The sequence below is a fragment of the Vulpes lagopus genome, chromosome 24, assembly GCF_018345385.1.
Source record: "Vulpes lagopus strain Blue_001 chromosome 24, ASM1834538v1, whole genome shotgun sequence".
In the NCBI taxonomy this organism is placed as follows: domain Eukaryota; kingdom Metazoa; phylum Chordata; class Mammalia; order Carnivora; family Canidae; genus Vulpes; species Vulpes lagopus.
The window spans coordinates 37,752,421-37,777,532 of record NC_054847.1 but is presented as its reverse complement, the minus strand read 5'-3'; the positions used below and the strand labels follow the sequence as shown (position 1 = coordinate 37,777,532).

Sequence of the window (25,112 nt, the reverse complement as noted above, 5' to 3'; positions counted from 1 at the left end):
CAGAGAAAACCTAGCAGTCTTCTGTGAACTAAGGAGAGAAAGCCAGGAATCTAGAGGCACCAAGATGACTAGAGTTCAGAGAGCAGAGTACTAGAGAGAGAATACCTTTTGAATCTTCAGCTGAGTACTGATTAGTACATGCATGTGAAGGAATTACCCAACATAGGGGAAGGAACCACCTCAAAAAAGCAGGGGGAGCTATCTCCTGAATCCACACAGGACCAGAGATATTTTATGTTATGACCAGTCCAAGCAGAAAACCTTACAAATCACAGGACATATAATACAATCCTCAAAAGGATTTTGCTTCATAGTGGGGTAAATTGTCCCTAGACTAAATGCTGCTCTGGTTTTACCTAATAAAATAAGCCATTAAAGTGACTAAGAACCAAATTCGTGAATATTCACAGAAAAACAAAACACCCGTTATGCAACATGGCAAAATTCACAACTACTGCAAAACATTTTATGAGGTGCCTGGATAGTTCAGGTCATGATCTCAGGGTCCTGGCATTGAGCCCCAGGTCAGGCTTCCTGCTTAGCAGGGAGTCTGCTTCTCCCTCTCCCTCTGCCCTTCCCTTCTGCTTCTGCTTTCTCTAATAAATAGATAAAATCTTAAAGACTTCATTAAAAAAAAAATAACCAAGCAGCACACAGCAGAAAAATATGACCCATAATGAGGAGAAAAGCAAATGAACAGAAATAGTTGCAGAAGTGACACAGATATCAGTTAGCAGAAAAAGACCTTAAAACAATTTTAGTTAATATTATAAGTATTCCACAGTAGAGACATGGAAGATACAAAAACAACCCAAATCAGATATCCAATGAAATAAAATGTCTGACATGAAAACCATAATGAATAGAAGTAACAGCAGACAAATTATTATGGAAGAAATAGTGACCTTGAAGACAGAGCAATGAAACCTATCTAAAAGATAACAGAGAGATAGAAAAGACAAAAAAAATAACTGAGCATCAGTGAGCTAGGAGACAACTTGAAGCACCCTAGAAATATCTTATTCAAGTCCCCAAAGAAGACAGTAGGGGGTATACAAATATTTGAATAAGCAATGGCTGAAATTTTTCCAAATTTGATGAAAACTATAAGAGATTCCAGAAGCTTGACAAATACTTAGCACAATAAATATGAATAAAACTATACCAAAGAATATCATCAAACTTCTTAAAACCAGTTATAAAGAGAAAACCTTAAAGGCAAGCAGACCCCTAACCTCCCCCATCAAAAAAAAAAAAAAAAAAAAAAAAAAACGAAACAAAAAAAAAAAAACAAATAAAATATGGGAAAAAAAAAACACAAAAGAACCCACACAATTTAGAATTCTATGCCCAGCAAAACTATCTTCAAAATATAAAGACATAAGACATAAGCCAAAAGAATGCTGAAAGAATTCATGTCCAGCAAATTTATACTACAAAAATATGTTAAAGAAAGTCTAACATGCAGAAAAAAAAAAAAGATACCAGATGGAAATATGGATCTACACAAAGAAATGAGGAGACTAGAAATGTGGGTATATTTAACAGCATTTTTCTCCCCATTTTTAAATCTCTTTAAAATTTGATTTTATAGGGGCATCTGGGTGGTTCAGTTGGCTGAGTGTCTGACTCTTGATTTCAGCTCGGGTCATGAGCTCAGGATTGTGAGATTGAGCCAAGTGTTGGGTGCCACGCTGTGTGGAGTCTGCTTGAGTTTCTCTCCCTTTCCTTCTCCGTCCTCCACTGTCCCTCTCCCCACCCACATGCACATTAAGACAAAATATTTAAAATTTGATTGTATAAAGCAAAAATAAAAATAATTAAAAATCTACGCTGGGGTTACAATGTATGGAGCAGTAAAATGTATGGTAAAAAAAGCACAAAGGCTGATTGGGGAGAAATGGAAGTATATTAGTGTAAGGGCCCTAAACATAAAGTAGTAGTTAGAGATGTTTAGTATCAACCCTAAAGCAACCACCAAGACAGCAAAGCAAAGAGTTACAGGTAACAAGCCAATAAAGGAGATAAAATAATTATTAAAAAAATAATAATCCCAGTAAAAGCCTGAAGAGAAAAAAGGGGAGGGAAGGGGCAAAGAACACGGGAAAAAAACCAGAAATAGTGGACTGGTATATTTAAACAAAACTGTATCAGTCACCATATAAATCAAAAACCTCACTTAAAAGGCAAAGATACTGGGACGCCTGATGGCTCAGCAGTTGAGCAACTGTCTTCAGCCTAGGGTGTGATCCTGGAGTCCTGGGATTGAGTCCTACATCGGGCTCCCTGCATGGAGCCTGCTTCTCCCTTTGCCTGTGTCTCTGCCTCTCTCTTTCTCTCTCTCTCTCTCTGTGTCTCATGAATAAATAAAATCTTAAAAAAAGTTAAAGATGTCAGACTGAATGAAAAAGCATTCAGTTGTATAGCCCCCACAAAACATCATTTTTTATATAAACAAATAGGTTAAAAGGATGGGAAATGACACTAGTCTAACATTACTTTTTTAAAAAACTACTTGTTTAAAAAACTGGCTTTTATCAGGAAACTGGCTTCCAGAGCAAAGAATTTATCAGGGTTAAAGAAGGTCATTTCAGAATGATAAAGGAGCCAATTCATCAAAACATGATAGCCCTAAATGTATCTTCAAATAACATGATGCAATGAGATAAGCACTGGGTATCATACTGTATGTTGGCAAACTGAATTTAAACAGAATTTTAAAAATATATTAAAATAAAAAAAACATGAAACAAAAATTGATAAACTGCAAGGAGAAAAAGATATTTATAATTATAGTTGGAGATTTGAATACTCTTCTCTCAATAATAGACAATAAAAAATCAGGATACAGAAGACTTGAACACTAACAAAATAAAGCTCATTGATATTTATACAATAATATTCCATCCAACAGCAAAACACACATTCAAGTGTACACAGAACATCTACTAAGGTAGGGCACATTTGGGGTCATAAAACATCTCAAAACTTATTTCAAAATATTCCGCAGTAGAATTTATGTGGCCTTTGTCCGGGGTTCCTGGCATGGAGCTCCTAAAACCCTTAGAATTTCCCAAGTAATCTAAGTGTCTTTTTTACTCAACATAGAGTATGCTAAATGATGTGACTCATGAGGAGCCCTGGATACCTATGCCAACAGGAAGCAGGCTTAGGATGCAGTGGTCCAGACCAGAAAGATCGCCACATGATTAGAATGTTAAGACTTAGAACCATCCTGACATTCAGGGAGGGGGAGGGGCCCTGGGGACCCGGAGACTGATTTTAACCACAAGGTCAATAATTTCCTAAACCTTCCCAACATACTGAAATCCTAAGAAAAACTCTGGGTTTCCTAAGATCTTAAAAGTTCTCATCACAAGGAAAAAAAAAATTTAACTATGAATGGTGACAGATGCTGGACTTACTATGGTGATCATTTTGCAATATATATACAAGTACCAAATAATTATATTGTACACCTGAAATAATGTTATGCCAATTGTATCTAATTTTAACAAGAAAACAACTGTTAGCTAGGATACAACAGAGTTACCCAAAGAAGAGGCCTGAATGTTGGCAGCAGAAGGGAGGGGGAAGGCACAAAAGTAGGGAAGGAACGGGGTTTTGTTTTGCAGAACCCATAGTTCCAGCTAAGTAGAAGCTCAACCAGGTGTTTGGCCTGATAGCTTGCTAGGTGTCTTGCTAGGTTATCCGTCTCCTGGGAGCCCCCTATCTGAGCTAGTCGGAGCTGGACTGGATGGAGCTGGAGCAGGGCAGAAGCCCTCTGGAGTTGTCCTAAAGTACCTTTATCTCATTATGATAATAAGATCTCCTTCTATGGGTGGAGTTTTCTGCCATTTTTTGAACACATGATGTATGCACTACCCTTTTGACATGCTAGGCTTGCGCAATTCAAACAAAAGTGCCTTCGGAAGCTCCCTCCTCCCACCCTTACACTGAATAAAAGCTTCCTGCTCTAGTAGCATGGTGAGACAGTTCCTTGTGAGCTAACTCCTTGTCCTCTTACTTGTGACAAGCAATAAAAAGTTCTTTGCTTTCAACATTTCCTTGCGCTGTGTTCAATGTGGTGTACCCCCAACAGAGAACCCCTTGAGTTCAGTTACATAACCAAAAACAAACAAAAAAACCCTCTGGACTCCCTGATCACTTGATATGTTTTATTTCTCAACCAAGTTAAACAGTTGTTGCTTATAATTACCCATTAACTTACGTATGCACTTTTCTGTATATAAATTTCACGATAAAATGTTTTTAAATATTGAAATTAATCCAGATTTGATGAAGACATAAATCTGCAGATTCAGAAAGCAACTAAATCCCAAACATAAGAAATCTGTAGCTAGACATATAATAAGAACTGCAGATCTCCAAAGATAAAAGTGAACCTCTCAAAACAGCCCAGCCCAAAGAAGTCAGTTCAAAATCCAGTTTTAAAGACACAATTTTAGAAAGTGAATTCTACTTTGAAGGAATGAATGCCTGAGATGCAAGTTAAAAAAAAGAAAAAGATAATCCTGTGTGCAAACCTAAACATTAACTCTATAAAATACCAATAATATCCAATTTGGAGGCTAATGAAGTAGAGGAATTGATTAAAATTAACATATTTTAACATCTTTATGTTGTTTAGAAAGAAAGCACATATGTTTGCTATTTTTGGATGTTAGGCATGTTAAATTTTTTTTGAAGATTTTGAGAGAGCACATGAGCAGGCGCCGAGAAAGGGGCAGAGGGAGGGGCAGAGGGAGAAGCAGACTCTCTCCTGAGTAGGGAGCCAACACTGGCTTGATCCTAGGACCCGGATATCCTGACCTCAGCCAAACAAGCACCCACGCATATTAAAAGGGTAATCAGAAGTACTTAAAATGTTTACATTTTAAATCAGCCAAGGGAAAATATATTTTGAAAATTCAAGTAATCCAAAAAAGGATGAAAAAGTATAGCATAGAAAAAGAGAAAAAAGTAGAAAATATGGAAAAAATGAATCCCACTAGATTTGCACTTTTGCATTATGGTAGGACAAATACTCTTAAGAGTTCCTCCAATTGTATATATAGACTGCATCTTCTTTATCCATCATCTGTTGGTGGACACCGAGGCTCCTCCCACAGTTTGGCTATTGTGGACATTGCTGCTAGAAACATCGGGGTGCAGGTGTCCCGGCGTTTCCCTGCATCTGTATCTTTGGGGTAAATCCCCAGCAGGGCAATTGCTGGGTCGTAGGGCAGGTCTATTTTTAACTCTTTGAGGAACCTCCACACAGTTTTCCAGAGTGGCTGCATCAGTTCACATTCCCACCAACAGTGCAGGAGGGTTCCCCCTTCTCCACATCCTCTCCATTTGTGGTTTCCTGTCTTGTTAAATTTCCCCATTCTCACTGGGGTGAGGTGGGATCTTATGGTGCTTTTGATTTGTATGTCCCTGATGGCCAGTGATACGGGGCATTTTCTCATGTGCTTTTTGGCCATGTGTGTGTCTTCTTTGGTGACATTTCTGTTCATGTCTTTTGCCCATTTCACGATTGGATTGTTTATACTATATGTTGGCAAATTGAACTCCAATAAAAAAGTACATATAAAAATTGTTTAAAATAACCAAGAAAAAAAAAGTTCCTCTAATAGTGGGGCCCCTGGGTGACTCAGTGGGTTGAGCATCTGCCTTCAGCTCAGGTCATGATCCCGGGGTCCTGGAATCGAGTCCCATATCAGGCTCCCTGCTCAGCAAGGAGTCTGCTTTTCCCTCTCCCTCTGCTGCTCCCCCTGCTTTGTGCTCTCCCTTTCTCAATTAAATAAATAAAATTCTAAAAAAGAGTTCCTCCAATACAAAACACTAGATTCTGGAGAAAAAAGACTTTTTAATTCATTGTTGGTTGAACTATACAAAGGAAATCTCCAGGTCCCAATCCCCTACAATCAAAGGGGCAAAAATTGAGCTGAAACAAGCAGGAAAGCATCAGAAGGTATCAGGCAAAAAGCAAACTTGAAAGGTGGGGTTCACCTGACCATAAATGCTGACAGCAGCCTGCAATTGACCTCTGGAAACAAAACTTTGGGACAGGAGCAAGGTCGGGGAGCTGAAAATAAGACAAACTAAGACAACTGCCTGCAGGAAGGACCCTTCAAGGGGCTCCAGTGGTACCAAATGAGTTCATACTGACTCACTGGAAGCAGATGCAAATCATATCTGAAGGGAAGCATGCACAGATTAGGTCCTTTGTCTTCCCACAAACTAAGCTCAGCAACACACTCCAGGAAACAGGCTAAAATGGCACACAACAATATCCAAAAACAGACTTACAAACACTGAAAATATTAAAATGATCAAAAACAGAATGAGTTTTTAAAAATTAGCAACAGACTTATAAGAGGCTACAATGAATAAATGGGAAGATCAGAAAAAAATGAAATGAAAATATAATTATTAAAAGCATCATTAGTGTTTTAAACATTAGATCAGGGGCAGCCCTGGTGGCCCAGCGGTTTAGTGCTGCCTTCAGCCCAGAGCCTGATCCTGGAATCCCGGGATTGAGTCCCACATCGGGCTCCCTGCATGGAGCCTGCTTCTCCCTCTGCCTGTGTCTCTGCCTCTCTCTCTCTCTGTGCGTCTGTCATGAATACATAAAATCTTTAAAAAAATAAAAAATAAACAGTAGATTGGATAGTGCTGAAAAACAAATTAATGAACAAGAGCAGAGCTGATGAAATTAACCAAAATGCAGCAGATAAACAAGATGCCGAGAATGATGTGATTAAGGGATGTGAAGGATGGAATAAGAAAGTCCATCATTTGTGCAGAGTCCTAGAAGAACAGAAAAGCAGTATCTGAGGAACCAGTGGTCAAATATCTTAAAGAATTAACATGAATTGAAAGAAAGTGGAAGCCAGTATATATACTTAGGAAAAAAGGAAATTCACATCTCCAAACACTATAGTTAATCTGTGGAATACCAAAGGAAAATAATAAGGATTAAAAGGAGATGGAAATAAAAGGTAAACTGTCAGAATGCAAAGGCACGAAGATGTTGAAAAGGTAATTTAAAGCCACAGGATGAATGACAAGGCTGTAATAATACCTCTGCATCCTCATTTCAGAAACTACACTTCCACTTTTCTCTTTTTAAACTGGCCAAAATTGTTTTACTCTTAACCTTTAAAAAAAAAAAAAAAACACCTTTCTGTTTAATAATTTCAGCTGAAATAATACAAGGATTCTTAGAAAAAAATTTAAATATATTATTTAAAGTAATATACTTTATCAGTTTAACAACCTTACCAGTATGCAACATGCAGCGAATTCATAATCCTTGACCCAGAGTACTAAATATTTGCATATAAATAACTTTTGAGGCTCTTGCTCCAAATTACTGTTTTTGATAACCCCAAACTCCCTGTTAAAAATCCTTGGTTAGGGAATTTTCAAATTTCAAGAAATCTAAAACTAAATTAAAACTTCTTACCTAAAAGAAGGTATCTTTACATTACTCTTTATTCACATTTGTATACTTCATTTTTATTGTCTTTTCTTTAGATTGTATCTGCAACTAGATTATATCTGCAAGGTTATAAACCTGAGAACAGGACTCTTCTAAATCAGTGCTGAGGTATACTTTGATGTGTTCTAGAAACTTGGGAAAAAGAGAACACCTATCGATTTAGTGATTGTATACATTTGATTTGGGTATGACATCCTTAATCTCATCTCCAAAAATAAGAAGATGCAAAAACATCTAATCATTATTTGAAAACCTTATAGACTAGCCCAAAGGAAATGGACTTCTTCTATTACCTACATTCTGAAAAACCTATCACGGTGCCTTTCTGGTGTCCATCTTTCCCTTAATCTACCTGGATGGAGAGTTCCTTCTAATTGTCTACAACATACACACTCCTGCCCAACTTCGCACTGGCCCCTGCCACACCATGCATTCGATACTCACTGAGTGCCTCCTCTGTACTAGTAACTGTAGCAGATTCTGGTGTATACTCAGAAGCATTAGTTGCATATACATTGCTTTGGTATTTTTTTAAAAATCAGATTATTAAATGGTACACAATACTTCAGTCATAGATATCTGTATTTTTAGTAGTTGGCAGTAGAATTTCTTATCTGGAAGTTTCCTAACGGGCTGAATTTCTTGAGCCATTCCCTATTTCACAGAAAAAAAAAATTGTTCTTTGCTATGTCACAGCAATGATTTGTTAGTCTATGTTTTACACACAGATGTATGTCTTCCCCCACCACCACCCCCGATTTATGGGAAATGTACTAATACTAACCATGATATTCTTTTTATTGAAAAGCAATATAAAACAGCTTTAGAAATAAGATAATTTTACATTATTTCTTCTGTTATGAATATTGTTATGCTTTGTCAGAATTTACTTCCCATAACTAGACTTGCTTTTATCTGGAACATTTTATATTGGAATTTCTACATTATTGAATATCTATTAGTGTTTAATTTAGAGGAGCTTAATAAACTGCTAAATCTGAGAACAATGGCCTTTCCTTTGCTTTTTAGACCTTTTTTCTGAACGTGCTTATTTATGTACATTGTGGAAATCTGATCCTGCTCTCTTCCAGTCTGCCAACAGCTCTTTTTGTACCTCTTCTGGTAGTTCATAGAAAACTTCAGGATCAACGTCAGAAGGAAAGGTAATTTTCTCATCACTAGAATCTTGCTCTCTATTTTCTTTAAGTCCTTCATGATGAGAGACTGTCACTACTGGTTCCTTATGGCTATCTGTAGAGCAGTTCTTGGAGAAAAGTTGCTCACTCTGCAAATTTGGAAATGAATGGAAAATAGATACAGCAGGGTTTGTATTTGAGAAATGAAATCCTTGAGATTCTTTAGGTCCTTGACTCATTCGTTCATCTTGTAATCTACTGTCTATATAATGTGAATAATTCTTTTGACTAGATGGAGAAGAGGAACTACTGCTATTTAAACCTGATGTTCCTGGTTCACAGGAAGATACAGACGATATCTGTTTACTATTGGATAAATGATCTTTAGGATTTAAGGGACTACCTTGCATTTGTTTTGTAGAAAAGAAAGATAATACTCCTCTAGAGGCATGTAATGGACAATTCAAACTTCCTTTGCCTTGAACTTTTTCTCCAGATTTTCCAGAAAGGATCTCTTCTTGAATATCTACTGGAAGCTCCTTAAAGACTTCTTGGTCAATGCCTTCAGGAAGTGAGCGGAGTGGAAATTCATCACTGTCTTTTTCTTTAGAAAAATCTGCAGTATCTCGTGGAGCTTCCCCAGTTCTTGTACTTTCAATTCTTCCAGATGGTAGAAAATCCCAATTTGTTTCTTTGTCTTTGGGAAAATCTTCCATATGACTGTCTTTCATTTTCTAGGACACAAGAATAACAGTAATTAAAGGTATCTGATATTTTTTAAATATTCATGATGCTGAAGAGGACTATTACCTGACCAACACGTTTCTGTCCTATTCAATAATTTCAATCCTTTTGGCCAATTCCAAACAACGAGAGATGATAAATCCACCACATTAGTCACACTATTATGTGCATCTTTATTCACTATTCTAGAGAGAGGTTTCCTTCCTAGATAGTATTGAACCAGAAGATAGGTATGCATCTGGAAACTTGGAAAGGACCTTAACAATCATGTTTTCAAATTTACAATTCTGTGAATAAAGGAACGGTAGCCTAGAAAAGTAAATGATTTGCCTACAAGTATCTTAAAAATATATATATGCACAGAACATCAGAGGCTAGTTTCCTGAAAATCTCTATTCTGAAGTGTAACATTTAACAAAAAATATATATATTTCTATGGTAAAAATCCAGTATCGATATGAAGATATTGTACTATTTATATTTACATAAAATAAAAATTTAAATTTCAGTTCTAATTAGCATAATTTTTCTATATAAAAATTTTCACTTAAATTTTCCCTCTAGTTTTTTTTTCTTTTTTTTTTCCCTCTAGTTTTAAGTACCATGAAATATATACACAGTCATAAATAACCCAGGAAACATCAACACAACAGTAACTGCAAAAAAAGTAAAAGGAGAAGAGATCTGGGACACTGTATTTACCATATGCCAGACATGTACAAGGTACTTTCATTTATGTTTACCTTCCTAAAACCATTATAAAGACTCTAATTCTGTTTCTACCAAATAAGAAATAAAAAGTAACTTTTTAAAATTTCAGTTAATAAAGGGAATAAAAACTACAGAAAAAAAGCAATTTGAAGAGACACTGATTATTTCTGTAACAGTATTCTGTTCTCATTTTTAAACTGAAATGTTAACGAAGATATTACTAATATACTGATTAAACATTAAAACAAAGAAAATAATAACATTTTGAATTAAGAGTTAACTGCAGGCAAGTACAATTTAATAAAATATGATTATTTCTTAAAGCATCCCATATTTAGTAAGTAGAGATTTGCTAAATGGCCATACATAGAGTTTTATTTTAGTCACTTGAAAGTATGACCAGCCTCTGCTTCTCTATTGCCACACTCTTAATTTCTACAATTTAGAATGAGTAGTCATATCAATCTTGCTATCAAAATTCAATGTAATTTCAAAACCAAATAGGGCAGCCCCGGTGGCTCAGAGGTTTAGCGCCGCCTTCAGCCCAGGGCCTGATCCTGGAGACCCGGGATCGAGTCCCACGTTGGGCTCCCTGCATGGAGCCTGCTTCTTCTGCCTCTCTCTCTCTCTCTCTCTCTCTCTCTCTCCTTCCTCTGCCTGTGTCTCTGCCTCCCTCTCTCTCTCTATCTCTGTGTCTCTCATGAATAAATAAATAAAATCTTAAAAAAAAAATTTCAAATTTCAAAACCAAATACTTTAACAAAAACATTGGGAGAGGGAATGCTGCTAGCTTATGTTTAAATTAATAGACAAACAGATTTTATTTCCAATATCTAGCAATATTTTCATATTCATCATATTCCTGTTGCTATAAAATGTTTTAATACTTCCAAAACAAGGAACTTCCAAAGTGGTTTTCTCTTTTATTCAGTGATGCTTATGTTTTCTTCTTAGATCACAGTACAGTACTTATGGCTAGCAACCATGATATGATAGGTAATATATACAAGTAAATTCAAACAATATCATCCAAAAGGATCTCTGAATTGTATCAGTGGAACATAAACAGATTTGTAAATTAAGGGACGTCTGGGTGGCTCAGTGGTTGATCATCTACCTTTGGCTCAGGGTATGATGTCAGAGTCCCAGGATCAAGTCCCACATCGGGCTCCCTGCATGAAGCCTGCTTCCCCTCCCCCTCCTTATGTCTCTGCCTTTCTCTCTGTATGTCTCTTGTGAATAAATAAATAAAATCTTAAAAAAAAAACGTGTAAGTTAACCACACAAATCCAACAAGAGTGTACTTACAAAACTGCGCTTGCCAGACCGTGAAGTTGTTGATAATGATGGTGTCAAATAATAATCAATAGTCCCTTTCTTAGAAGTATTTAGTGCTTTAAGGTTACAGAGGCACACACTTAAAAGAGTAAGATGAAATGGCATCTTCACATTTACCATATTTCGGAAAAGTTTCATAAGTATATCAACCATTGGGGTTATCACATCGCAATTTCCTAAACAAAATTATTTGAGAAGACTATATTTAAGCACATTATATCACAATTAACATTAAAAGCTTAATATAATTTATACTGCTTGCATTAAGAAGTTAAAATCATAAACAGATATCATTGGGACATCTTGACATTACATACTAAACTGGGACAATCTCACACCAATACTAAAGGCCAAATGAGTTTAAGTTTTCAAAAGATTTGAAATATGGGACTTCTGATTATGCAAGTGTGATCAGGTCAGAAAATCTTCTCCTCATAAAACTATAATAAAACTGGACTTTGTGGGGATCCCTGGGTGGCTCAACGGTTTAGCGCTTGCCTGTGGCCCAAGGCGTGATGCTGGAGTCCCGGGATGGAGTCCTACGTCGGGCTCCCGGCATGGAGCCTGCTTCTCCCTCTGCCTGTCTCTGCTTCTCTCTCTTTCTGTCTCTCAGGAATAAATAAATAAAATCTTTAAAAAAAAAAAAAGAACAACTGGACTTTGTGACTAATGTGGTGACTTTCAGGCTCTAGCATTTGAACAAAAGCTTTGACCACTCTTTGGCTAACCACTAAACTATGCAGACATGGGTAACCTAGGAAGCCAAAATAAAAATTTTAAATTAAAAAAAAGAAAAGAAAAGAAAGGTATGCAGAGAAATCAAAGGCTACACATCACAGGGGAGGGAGATTCTGCAGCTTAAATTCAGACAAGTTAGAAAAGGAAAAGGGAGGGAAAAAGGCCTACAAGAAGAAAATCCAGGGATGCCTGGGTGGCTCAGCGGTTGAGTATCTGTCTTCGGCTCAGGGTGTGATCCCAGGGTTCTGGGATTGAGTCCCACCCACATCAGGCTCCCTGCATGGAGCGTGCTTCTCCTTCTGCCTGTGTCTTTGCCTCTCTCTCTCTCTCATGAATGAATAAAATCTTAAAAAAAAATCCAAATCCAGAGTTATTAAAATACATTATCTAAAATGTCCACTTTCCAACAAATATTACATTGTATGAAGAAACAGGAGTGTGATTCTAGTCAGGAGGAAAAAGCAGTCAATAGATATGGACTTTGAGTTGCATTTAGCAGACTTCAAAGTTGCTACTATAGATATGCTCAAAAAACTAAAGGGACGCCTATGTGGCTCGGTGGGGTAAGCCTCCATCTCTTGATTTCAGTTTAGGACATGATCTCTCAGGATCAAGAGACTAAGCCTCAAGTTGGGCTCCACGCTCAGCAAGGAATCTGCTTCTCTCCCTCTCCCTCCACTTGTGCACACATACTCTGTCTCTGTCTCTCTCTAAAATAAATAAAATCTGTAAAAAAAAAAAAAAAAAAAAAAGAATTAAAGAAAACCACTTTAAAGAATTAAAGTAAAATACGAGGAGTGCCTAGTATTTTAGGGACCAGTCAGTCAGTTAACCATGTGACTCTCGGTTTTGGCTCAGGTCATGATCTCATGGGTCATGGGACTGAGCCTACTTAGAGGTTCCAAGCTCAGCAGGGAATCTGCTTGAAGATTATCTCCCTCTGCTTCTTCCCCTGTGCTCAACAACTCTCTCTCTCTCTCTCAAACAATCATTTAAAAAAATAAAAATTAAAAATTAAGTAAAATATGTTAACTACCAAAAAAGGAGAATTTCATTAAGGAAACAGACTCAAATATGCAAACAAGCCAAATGGAGAGTCTAGAGTTAAAAAGTACGGTAACCAAAATAAATAAAATCATTAGATGGGCAATAGCCGTTTTGAGATTAAGAGGTGAATCAAGAGAACTTGAAGACAGCTCAATAGAAATTATCCAATCTTGGGGTGCTTAGCTGACTTAGTTGGTATAGTATAGCATGCAACTCTTGATTTCAGGGTTATAAGTTGGAGCTTCATATTGAGTGTAAAGATTACCTAAAAAATAAAATCCTTAAGGAAAAAGAAATTATCCAAGCTAAAAAGAAGAGAAAAAAGACTGAAGAAAAATGAACAGAATTGTACATACCTGTAGGATATTATCAAGCATAGTGAGTGACATATGTACAATGGAGTCCCAGAGGAGATGGTAGGGGAAAAAAGGGCAAGACTTGAAGAAATAAGAGCCTAAAACTCCCAAAATTTCATTAAAAAATAAATCTACAGAATCAAGAAATTCAATAAATCCCAAGAAAGATAAATACAAAGATTCCACACTTAGACATATCATGGTCAAACTGATGAAAGACAAAAACAGAGAAAACTCATCACATAAATGAGAATAACAATACAACTACTATTGTTATACCACAACTCAGCTCCAAATTCACCCTTCAGTACCTGCTCTGTGATAATGCACTGGATTCTAAAATTTTTCACACTGAATATGACATTACACATTGTCATTAGAGAACACTGGAAGACTATTAAAGGAGAAAGGTGGCTTCTCTTCCTGGTTCCAATGTACTACCATTTGCTTTTTCTTTCTCCCATTACATGGTTTGTAATACATACGTGTGAGGACATCTAATAGCGTTTTCAATACTACACACATGTGGAACACTCAGTAACCTCAAGCCCTAACCTGAGCTTAGTGACTATATACCATGGTACTACCCACTCAAATACCATACATACCAGGAGAGTGCTCCCACTCATTCTGCACACCCACCTAACAGCCTTCACTTGCCTCTAACCTCAGATGGCTGTTTCCTCCAGGTCTTCCTATGCAGGCACCGTATCTTCTGCCTTTGCATTAACAGAATACAGATATCTTCAGCACAACCATCCACGAGCCTCAGCTTGCCTGTATCCTAAAGGGTTGTTAACAGAATCTTCCAATACGAACACTGCATACGCCAACACATGCACTGCCTCATCAGTAAGGAAACTCCCAATATCCCAACTCCTTCTGTGTGCCTACCAACCAGTTTCAGCTCATCCACAGATCAGAGGATGGTTTTCTCTCTGTCCAGTAACTATGGAGAAGCTCTGGGCCAGGTAATTCAAAAGATTTCTCCACCATCCAGTGTTCTGCAACCACTCCTTCTCCTTGAGGGGTAGGGGACTTTCTAAGTTCGTTCTTCCTTATTAGGTACTTTTCCTCAGTCCTTGGTTACCTCTTAAGAGTCTTCTTTATACCTTTAAAATCACTCCCCTATCACAGTTTAATAATTCTGTGAAGCTTTCTCTATTCAAATTTTTGGTGGTTATTCTCTCCTGACTAGAAGGGGACTGATAAAACTATTAAGAGCTGACTCCTCATCACAAATTATGAAAACCAGAAGACAACAGAATGGTATATTCAAAGTATAGAACGAGGGATCCCTGGGTGGTGCAGCGGTTTGGCGCCTGCCTTTGGCCCAGGGCGCGATCCTGGAGACCCGGGATCAAATCCCACGTCGGGCTCCCGGTGCATGGAGCCTGCTTCTCTCTCTGCCTGTGTCTCTGCCTCTCTCTCTCTCTCTGTGTGACTATCATAAATAAATAAAAATTAAAAAAAAAAAAGTACAGAAAGAAAAACAGTCAAGAATTATATCCAGGGGATCCCTGGGTGGCTCAGCGGTTTGGCACCTGCCTTTGGTGCTCTTTGGTCCAGGGCGCAATCCTGGAGTCTGGGGATTGAGTCCCATGTTGGGCTCCTGGCATGGAGCCTGCTTCTCCCTCTGCCTGTGTCTCTGCCTCTCTCTCTATGTCTATCATGAATCAATAAATAAATAAAATCATTAAAAAAATTATATCCAGACAAACTGTCATTCAAAAATGCCATATTGTTCGAGTCTTCCACAAATTTTAGTTAGGTAGAATGATTTGACAGTGTTGCTCAACTCTTCTTTTCAAATATAAATAGTGAATTTTCCAGGATAGACTACATGCTAGGCAATAAAATTACACTCAAGAAATCTAGACAGACTGAAATTACTCAAAATATGTTCTCTGATCAACATGAAATTAAGGTAGAAAACAACAGAATGAATTTTGGGAAATCATCAAATCTAAAGCACCTAAAGCACTACTAAAAAGAAATGTGTAATGTTAAACTTGAATTATTATAAAATGAGTATAAAATAAATGAAACAACAGGGAAAAAGAAAAATTAAACTTAAAGCAAGCAGGAAGAAGGCAAAACAAAGAGCAGAATTAAATGAAATTGGAAGTTGAAAACAACAGAGAAACCAATGACATCAAAAGTTGGATCTTAAATCAATAAAACCTTTGAGTGAGGCTTACTCAGATAAACTTTGCTAGAATGACAAAGAAAAAAGAATACCTTCATTACCAAAATCAGGAATGAAAGAAGAGACATCACTACAGATCCTACCACAATTAGAAGGATTACAAGGGGAAATTTTTTAAAAAATAGAGATGAGATATTCATTATGTACCCATCTCCCAGCTTTAATAAATTATACCATTATGCTCTATTGGTTCAGAATCTTTTTTTTTTAAAGATTTTTATTTATTTATTTATTTATGAGAGAGAGAGAGAGAGAGAGAGCGCAAGTGAAAGAGAAAACACGAGCAAGGAGAGGGAGAAGCCTACTCCTCGCTGAGCAGAGAGCCCAATATGGACTTGATCCCTCGACTCAAGGATCATGACCCAAGTTGAAGGGAACTAAGTCACCCAGGCACTTGTAATAAAATAATATTGACCATTTCATGCCAACAAACTAGACAACTTGAATGAAATGAACACATTCCTAAAAAAATTAAAATTACTAAAACTGACTCAAAATAAATAGAAAATCTGAATAAACCTACAATAAATAAAAAAAAATCAAATTCCTATTTTAAAATCTTCTCCCAAACAAAAAGCCCAGGATCATGAATAGCCAAAACAATTCAAAACAGAACAAAGGTAAGGAATTACACTACTTAATTTCAAAACATAACAAAGTATCAGATTGGGTGGAAGTGATATAAGGATAACCATACAGATCAATGGAATAAGAAAATCAAGGGGATCCCTGGGTGGCTCAGTGGTTTAGTGCTGCCTTCAGCCCAGGGCATAATCCTGGAGTCCTGGGATAAGTCCCTAATCAGGCTCCCCATGGGGGAGCCTGCTTCTCCCTCTGCCTGTGTCTCTGCCTCTCTCTCTCTCCCTCTCTGTGTATCTCATAAATAAATGAAATCTTAAAAAAAAAAAAAAGGAATAAGAAAATCAAGAAATAAACTACTTAGTTTTTTGACAAAGGTGCCATGACAATTCAAGAAAGAATAATCTATTTAACAAATTCTGTTGGAACAAGTGGATATCCACATACAAAAGAATGAATTAAGCCCCTTATCACACACCACACACAAAAATTTACTCAAATTAGATCTAATTTTAAAGCTTAAAACTATAAATTTCTAAAAGAAAACATGGAGGGGTAATCTATGGCCTTTGGGTTAGACAAAGAATTTTTAGATAGGACATCAAAAGCATTATCCATAAAAGAGGAGGAAAAAAACCCATAAAATACAATGAAATACCACTACTAGGCCACAAGAATGACTATAATAAAGGAATCTGACAATACTAAGTGGGAGAGAGAACATGAAAACCTGGGACCCTCATGCATTCTTGCTAAGAATATAAACTGTTATATTCACTTTGGGAAAATGTTTGGCAGTTTCTTTTTTTTTTTTTTAATTTATTTATGATAGGCACACAGTGAGAGAGAGAGAGAGAGAGAGAGAGAGAGGCAGAGACATAGGCAGAGGGAGAAGCAGGCTCCATGCACCGGGAGCCTGACGTGGGATTCGATCCCGGGTCTCCAGGATCGCGCCCTGAGCCAAAGGCAGGTGCTAAACCGCTGCGCCATCCAGGGATCCCCTGTTTGGCAGTTTCTTAAAGTTCAATTTACCACATAACTCAGCAATTCCAGTCTTTGTAATCTACCCAAGATAAAAACATGTATCTGCCCAAATGCAAATATTCATAGCATCATTTTCCTAAGAGTCAAAAAAGGGAAACAATCTAAATGTCCATAAAGAAGTTATCTTGTGCCATATAATAACATTATCATAGTTTTGTTTTCTTTGAACTTGGGAAACTCTATTAACTGCATATTTTTTTTTAAGATTTTAAAAATTTATTCATGAGAGACACAGAGAGAGAGACAAAGACAGAGACAGAGACACAGGCAGAGGGATAAGCAGGCTCCATGCAGGGAGCCTGACCTGGGATTCAATCCCGGGTTTCCAGGATTAGGCTCTGGGCTGAAGGCGGCGCTAAACCGCTGAGCCACCCGGGCTGCCCTGCATCTTCATTTTTACTATCTATAAAAACCAACACAGTTTTCCTGTGAAAATTCCTGACAGAATGAAAGTATTTAATAGCTCACTAACTCCCTGTGAAGACCCTACAACTTTGGATCATATTTCTAATTCAAAGTTAGTTCTTTTAAGAGTTCAACCTGCCAATTAAATTATTAGAAAATTAGCCCATACCTGTCCCCAACTTCTGAATTATATGTGATGGAATAGGGCACTGACGACTCTCACGGCTACAGTGATTCTCAGATGAATATCGACGGATTATTAATCTGATTGTATGTGGCTTCCTTCCATCTTGGCATACTCTAAAAGTTAAGAGAAAGGAGAAACAGGAAAGTAAAGTATTACCTAAAGATTTTTTTAATCTATAGAGGTACCAAATTTAGCAACTGTAACAATTATAAACATGGTTGATAACTAGGCAGTAAGCAGTAAAAGGCCCTGAATGGCCCAAACAAATTACACCAAGCGTATGCACCAAAGCTTTAAAATCTTAAATGTAGAGCTCTCAGACCTTAATCAGAATTGAGTTAAATCAGGAAAAGAATGGAAATAAGATATAACAAGTCATTTTATAATCAAATACAAACATCACTAAAAACAACATATTAAAATCAGCAGGAAATTTAAGAAACTAAGAGACTCGTTCACTGGCAGAGGCAAATATGTGAAATTTTTATACTGAAAAAAAAATAAGATTACAAAAAAGAAAAAAAGGTTTTAAATGAGATAACTTTTGTCAAAGAGCACTCCCTGAACAGACACAAGGAACAGGAATATCACCATTATATGGCAAATAAGAGCAATGACTTGAAACATCAATTATAGGGGGGATCCCTGGGTGGCTAAGCAGTTTGGTGCCTGCCTTTGGTCCAGGCATGATCCTGTAGTCCCGGGATCGAGTCCAGCATCGGGCTCCCTGCATGGAGCCTGCTTTTGTCTTTGCCTCTCTCTCTCTCTCTCTCTCTCTCTCTGTGTCTATCATGAATAAATAAATAAAATCTTTAAAAAAAAAGAAACATCAATTATATACTAAAGACGTACATGTACATGTGTCTTAAAAAGTGTTCCATTTAAATGGCCTTGGTTTTAGCGTTGAAACAAAGGTTTTAATGAGAAAGAAATTCACTTAAAAAGCAGAAAATCTAATTACTAGAATGAATGTCATTAAAAAATAATATTTTCCTTTTTATATATATGGCAATGCATTAAAAAATCACAAACATAAAATAAAAATATTGTACAGTGTTAAACATACTCAAATATTTTGAACTGGAAAATTTGGATTTTTGTGATAATTTTTTATCACAAAACATCTTGATTGCTGCCTTACTAAGATAATATCTTACATCGTTCCTATAAATGTGTTACTAGTTTAAATATCTTCCAGTTAAACTTCTTCTATGAAGTCCTTATATAATTTAGAGTGTGACTTGGTTTGTATAATTAATTAAGACTTATAAGCAAAAGGTTATATTCTAAGCAAGCTTAAACTAGAGGGGAAAATACATTCACACAAGCACAATTTTTTTTTTGGCCAGTCACTTAGATGGTATTATACCTCAGTTACTGAAGAAGAGGGGATAGAAAACAGAGACACGGATAAATGGTTCATACTTGGTAATTTACAGGTTTAGAGCACCTAGCCTCATTTCTGTGTCGATTCTACAAATATAAGAGCCTACAAAAATTTTTTTGTGGTTTCTTTATGGGCAGAACTCTTTCCAAGGGCCAGGCATTTCATAGTAGTCTCATAGTAACTGAAGCCAAGCAGATGACCCAGTTTCAGAAGCATACTCACAGGCCCAGCCTGAGTTATATCACCAAAGCTAGGTCACTCAGCCAGCCCCAGTCGTGTGCAGCAAATGATGAGTGCATGGCTCTGCTCAAGACATGAGAACCACACAGCATGTGACAGTAACACTGTAGGAAATTTTACTCCATTAGTTTACTGAGACTTAGAGTCATCTAAAATCCTTTTTCCTCAGTCATAGTTAGCCATCCTACCCTCATTTACAGAAGCACAGCTACTCAAAACTGTTAGACCCCTGCCACCTTATCCTGAGAAGTCTAAGAAATAGGAGGAAGACAGACAATACTCTTCTATGGAATACTGAGAAATAGATATATGATAGTAAAAGAGCATCAGAAAACTAAACATCTTGTTTGGTTTATGCTATGCTATATGTATACTCATAACGCAGCTGACACGTTCATGTATTTACAGACCAGGGCCCTGCACACACCACACTCTGGCTGCACACACATAGCCTCATTTAGCTATTCCTTTGTCTGAGTCTATCTTCTTTCACATAGTCTGATGCAAAGGAGATATGAGGGTTCATCTACTTTCTCCATCACTGGTGCTCTTCACAATTTCCTATCCTCAATCATCACAAATTTATAAGTGTAGAGATTCTAAATATCCATAAAACCCTCTTAGGTAACTGTGAGCAGCTTAAGAGCCACAGTATAACCACAATGTTACTAAAATTAAGACTAATGAAAATGAATTATATTTAGTTATGAGCATCTATTGCTATTTTTTGCAACAGTTTATATTGTAGAGAAATTCAATGATAAGTGATCTCTCTTTACACTGTTCAGTCTCCAGTTAATCTATAAATTTCAAGATAGAACATCAACTATACTTTCTATATACTCTATACAGAATATATAGAACGATATGGCAAAATGGAAAATCACCTGTTCAAGAGACTGGCAAGTAGTTCTTCAATCTTATTTTTAACTTCGACTTCTGATGAACACTTTTTAAATGAATCTTCTTCACTAAAGGACTACCAAAGAAGCACAAATAGGGATTATTGTAAACCAATAAGCATATCCAGTTATAAGTGTGCATGCCAAATATTCAGTACATTCTTTATTAACTTCCTTCTTGTGCTTAATTTCAGCCATTTAGTTCACTTTTATTTTTTTATTTTTTTTTTAGGATTTTATTTATTTATTCATGAGACGCACACACACACACACACAGAGAGAGACAGAGAGAGAGAGAGAGAGAGGCAGAGACACAGGCACAGGGAGAAGTAGGCTCCATGCAGGGAGTCTGACGTAGGACTCAAACCCAGGACCGGGACCATACCCTGGGCTGAAGGCAGGCACCAAACCGCTGAGCCACCCAGGTGTCCCTAGTTCACTTTTATATTAACTCTTTTTATCTGCAGGTTACTATACTCCACTAGAAAGTATCCAGAAAGTCAAGAAAATTATAAAGCTCTAGTACCAACTACAAGCTTTACTTTACATTTACAGTGAGGCTCTTAATCTCCTAGTACTTGAATTTGAGTTTAACCTTAGACACGTTATTTAACCTTTCTGAAGTACAGTACCCTCATCTTTAAAACAAGAATGGGAGAGTGGGAAAAAGGTATGAACAAATAATAGCACTACCTACCTCGAAGCTTTGTTGTAAAGATTAAATGGACTAAGGTACATAAAGCACTTAGTAAAGTGCCTGTCACATAGGAAAAAAAAAATCAGTGTTAACTGGGCGATTATACCTGTATTCATTTCCTAAATCATTAGACTACTCGGAAAACAAGATTTCTTAAAAATTAAAATATTTTGCCTAATATATGCAATATGTGCTGTAAGTAGTATTTAAGCAAGGTACCTAACTTGAGACAGAAATACGAATTCTTAGATTCAATTTAAAAATATTTACTAATCTAGGGATGCCTATGCGGCTCAGTCAGTCATGCATCCAGCTGTTGATTTCAGCTCAGGTCACTTGATCTCAGGGTCATGAGTTCAAGGCCCACCATAGAGCCTACTTAAAAAAAAAAATTTACTAACTCAATAAATTAGTGTTCTCATAGGATAGAAACCAATACTAACCTAGTAAGCAAATTAGAATAGTAAGAACATAGTACTAAAGCCAGAAATCTTTATCTCAAATAATGTGGCAACCAGTACCCAATTAAAATAAAATCATTATCAGGTACCTGAGGTGGTCCTGAGGGTGTCACAGGAGAGTTATCCTCTCCAAAACTGAGCTTCTGGATACGCTGAGCAACTGAAATTCCTAATTCTTTTTCTAATATTTTGGATGAAAAGGTTTGAAGATCATGCACACTACTGATACCCAGAGCTTCAAGACGTTTGGCAGTTTTATAGCCAATACCTAGACAAAAAGAAATACGTACAGTGTTAGCGTAGCTTTTCTCCTTAAAATAAAGCTAATTAAAATATTACATACACACACACACACACACACATCTTTAAATTCCATAATGAATATTTCACTAGGATTAAATTTTATTGAAAATTAGGCTATCCTTCTGCTCAGGACCTCTTATATGAACCACTTCAGAAACCTCACAACCCTAGTACAACGTAATAAATATGGAGACAACCAATAAATGCTGTCTTGATAAAATGAAATGTTTACCACCTGTTACATAACACCTTGGAAGTATTCAAGAATAATGGTTATTATTCATGCAAAGGAAGACTGTCACTACAGCAACAAAATTAATTAGCATGTGCTAGTCAGCTAACCTGATTCTTACACATAATATCACACATTTATCCACAAGACATATCTGGCAATATTTACTATCCCAAAATAAGATCAAGGAAGCAAACAAAAAAATCTACTCATTAGCAAAACTCTTATCAAAAGTTCTTGCACTAAAACTCAGTCAATACTTTAGCACCCTGAGATACTCAGGTAATTAGTGCTCCTTTATTTTTCTCATTAAAAAGAAAAATTCTACAGTATTTTGATTTCCCACCACAGTAAAAGAAGTAACTGAAAGGCAATGGATGTGGAGGGATAATTTTTTTTTTTTTTAACATTTAAGAGAAAAAAAGAGCAAGAGTAGGAAGAGCAGAAGATGAAGGAGAGAATCTCAAGCAAACTCTATGTTGATCATGGAGCCCCATGCTGGGCTTGAACTCATGATCCTGAGATCACGACCTGACCCAAAATCAAGAGTCAGAGGTTTAACCGACTGAGCCCCTCAGGCCCCCGTGGAGGGGAAATCAGTAGTGTGTCAGATATTTTCATAGCTGAAATAAAAGAGAGCTGGCAATCTGGCAATAGGAAAGAAAAGAGAAAGCCTATAAAAATAAATAAATGCAAGTACTCAAAAAGTAAAGCCAAGTAATAATGTCATATGAACGGTATACAGTCCTCAATTTATTACAACCTGATGTAGTCAGAACACAGACTCAGTGTCATCCAGAAAACTTCAAGGTATACAATATTAATGACAGCAAGGCAGTGTACAAAACATTTTGTAATCACACAAACATGGGTTAAATAAATGAAGTTATGACATCTGAAGGTTCAGCCATCTTAGAAATTCACTTCCACAGAATTCTAACATCTTACGCCCTAGCAATGCCATAGAAATGAAGTTTAACATCTCCTTTATTAATGGTCTATAAAACCATATCTGGCCTTCAAAGACAGAAATTTGCCGCGTGACCTGAGGTCACTAATCCCCTCAAGAAAATTAGTTTCCTCGGGATCCCTGGGTGGCGCAGTGGTTTAGCGCCTGCCTTTGGCCCAGGGCGCAATCCTGGAGACCCGGGATCGAATCCCACATCGGGCTCCCGGTGCATGGAGCCTGCTTCTCCCTCTGCCTATGTCTCTGTCTCTGCCTCTCTCTCTCTATCATAAATAAATAAAAATTTAAAAAAAAATAAACTCAGAAAATTAGTTTCCTCATCTTTAAGACATGAACTTGGCCTCAATGCTTTGAAGGGCCCCTTATAGCCCTAAGATTTTCCATATAATCCCAAAGTAGTTAGTAAAAGGCCAATGCCCCCTCTAGATGCAGTGTATGATCTAAGGATACAAAGCAGGGATTGAAAATAAAGGACTGTGTTTCCAGGTTATAAGTTTCATGATCATATTCAAATTATACAAAAAGTGGTGAAACTAGAAAAGTACTTTCATTGATTTCTTAACCCAGATTCCCTAAAGAACATTAGGGTTTTGGGTGTTCTCCAAGAGCCAAGTATACAGGTTCTAAGAATTAATAACATTTAAGTATGATTTTTAAAATTAAAAAAAATTTAAGAAAACTAATGTATATTTTTCAAATATAAATGTCTTACCAGGCATTTCCTTTACATGGTTCAAGCTCTGAATGAGAACTTGAGAACTTTCAGGTAGTAAGACTGTTTGTTGATTTGGTTTAAAAACACCAGAAACTAATTTTGCCAATAATTTATTAGAAGCCACTCCAGCACAGCCAGTGAGACCCAGTTGATTATACATGGCTTCCCGCATCTCTGTTGCAATCTGAGATCCAACAAGTAATCTGATGTGCAAGATGTCATGCAGGTTTATATCTACAAAAAGAGCAAATATCATTAAAAGTCACCACAATTTTTTTTTTTACAAATGAGTTTAAAAAGGACATAGGGCTTGGGATGCCTGGGTGGCTCAGCAGGTGGGTGCCTGCCTGCAGCTCAGGTCAGGATCCTGTCTACATTAGGCTCCCTGTGGGAGCCTGCTTCTCCCTCTGCCTTGCTCTCAGTCTGTGTCTCTCATGAATAAATAAATAAATCTTTAAAAAGGGGGGGGCGCACAGGGTTTAAACTATATCCAACCCTTTTCTCCAACACCACCATACTGTCACCCACTTAACACATCTCTTTGATTCTTCATAGAAATCCTGTAAAGTAAATAACTTCCAGAAGTGAATTCCTAGTGCCTGTGATAGTGAATGCATGCTGGGAGTGCTTAATGATTAACGGATTGTGAAAACTGATCTCTCATTAAAAAAAAGTCCCTACTGATATTGGTAAAACTTTTACTCACGTTTAATCATAAGCAAGCGTAAAAGTAGAAGTATTACATTAATAAGAGCTAACATTACAGCTTTAAAGGTGTGAATCTAAATTTTACACACACTACCTATATGTGCTACTGAAAACAATTCTTAATCTGTATGTAATTTATCTTTTATGAAGGGTATAGGGAAATTATACTGAAACATTTTCTTCAGGGTGAAATGGTATTAGGATTATATGAGGCTCTCCTTATCTTCAGGAGTATTTACAGATGAAATGTCATGATGTCTGCAAGTTACCTTTAAACAGGTCATCAATCAACCAACCAATCAATAAAGAAGGAGCAATATAAAGTAAATGTAGGAAAATAACAATGGGTGTATCTACAAGGAAGGGCATAGTTAGTGTTCTCATTGTATTACTGTCAACTTTTCTGTAGGTTTGAAAAAAATTTTTAACAGAATCTTGTGAGGAAAGATTCATAACAAATTAGATATTTTCTCTTTAGGATAGAAAACCTAGC

General features: G+C 36.8%; 1 protein-coding gene across 6 annotated transcripts in view; it reads right to left on the bottom strand.

The window, feature by feature from the left end:
* Positions 1 to 5,713: 5,713 nt before the first annotated feature.
* POLI (DNA polymerase iota) overlaps positions 5,714 to 25,112 on the bottom strand; it is a 28,002-nt gene continuing 8,603 nt past the window's right edge. For 4 of the 6 annotated variants that reach the window (XM_041739798.1, XM_041739799.1, XM_041739796.1 and 1 more), the window contains 6 exons: positions 23,909 to 24,145; positions 21,784 to 21,962; positions 20,522 to 20,613; positions 17,990 to 18,120; positions 11,413 to 11,618; positions 5,714 to 9,383 (listed from right to left, as the gene is read on the bottom strand). In XM_041739798.1, coding sequence (XP_041595732.1) covers positions 8,562 to 9,383; positions 11,413 to 11,618; positions 17,990 to 18,120; positions 20,522 to 20,613; positions 21,784 to 21,962; positions 23,909 to 24,145 — 1,667 coding nt within the window. In that variant the 3' untranslated portion in view covers positions 5,714 to 8,561. Of the gene's footprint in view, positions 9,384 to 11,412; positions 11,619 to 12,449; positions 14,368 to 17,989; positions 18,121 to 20,521; positions 20,614 to 21,783; positions 21,963 to 23,908; positions 24,146 to 25,112 lie in introns of those variants that run through there. The other 2 variants (XM_041739800.1, XM_041739801.1) reach the window with 2 other exon arrangements.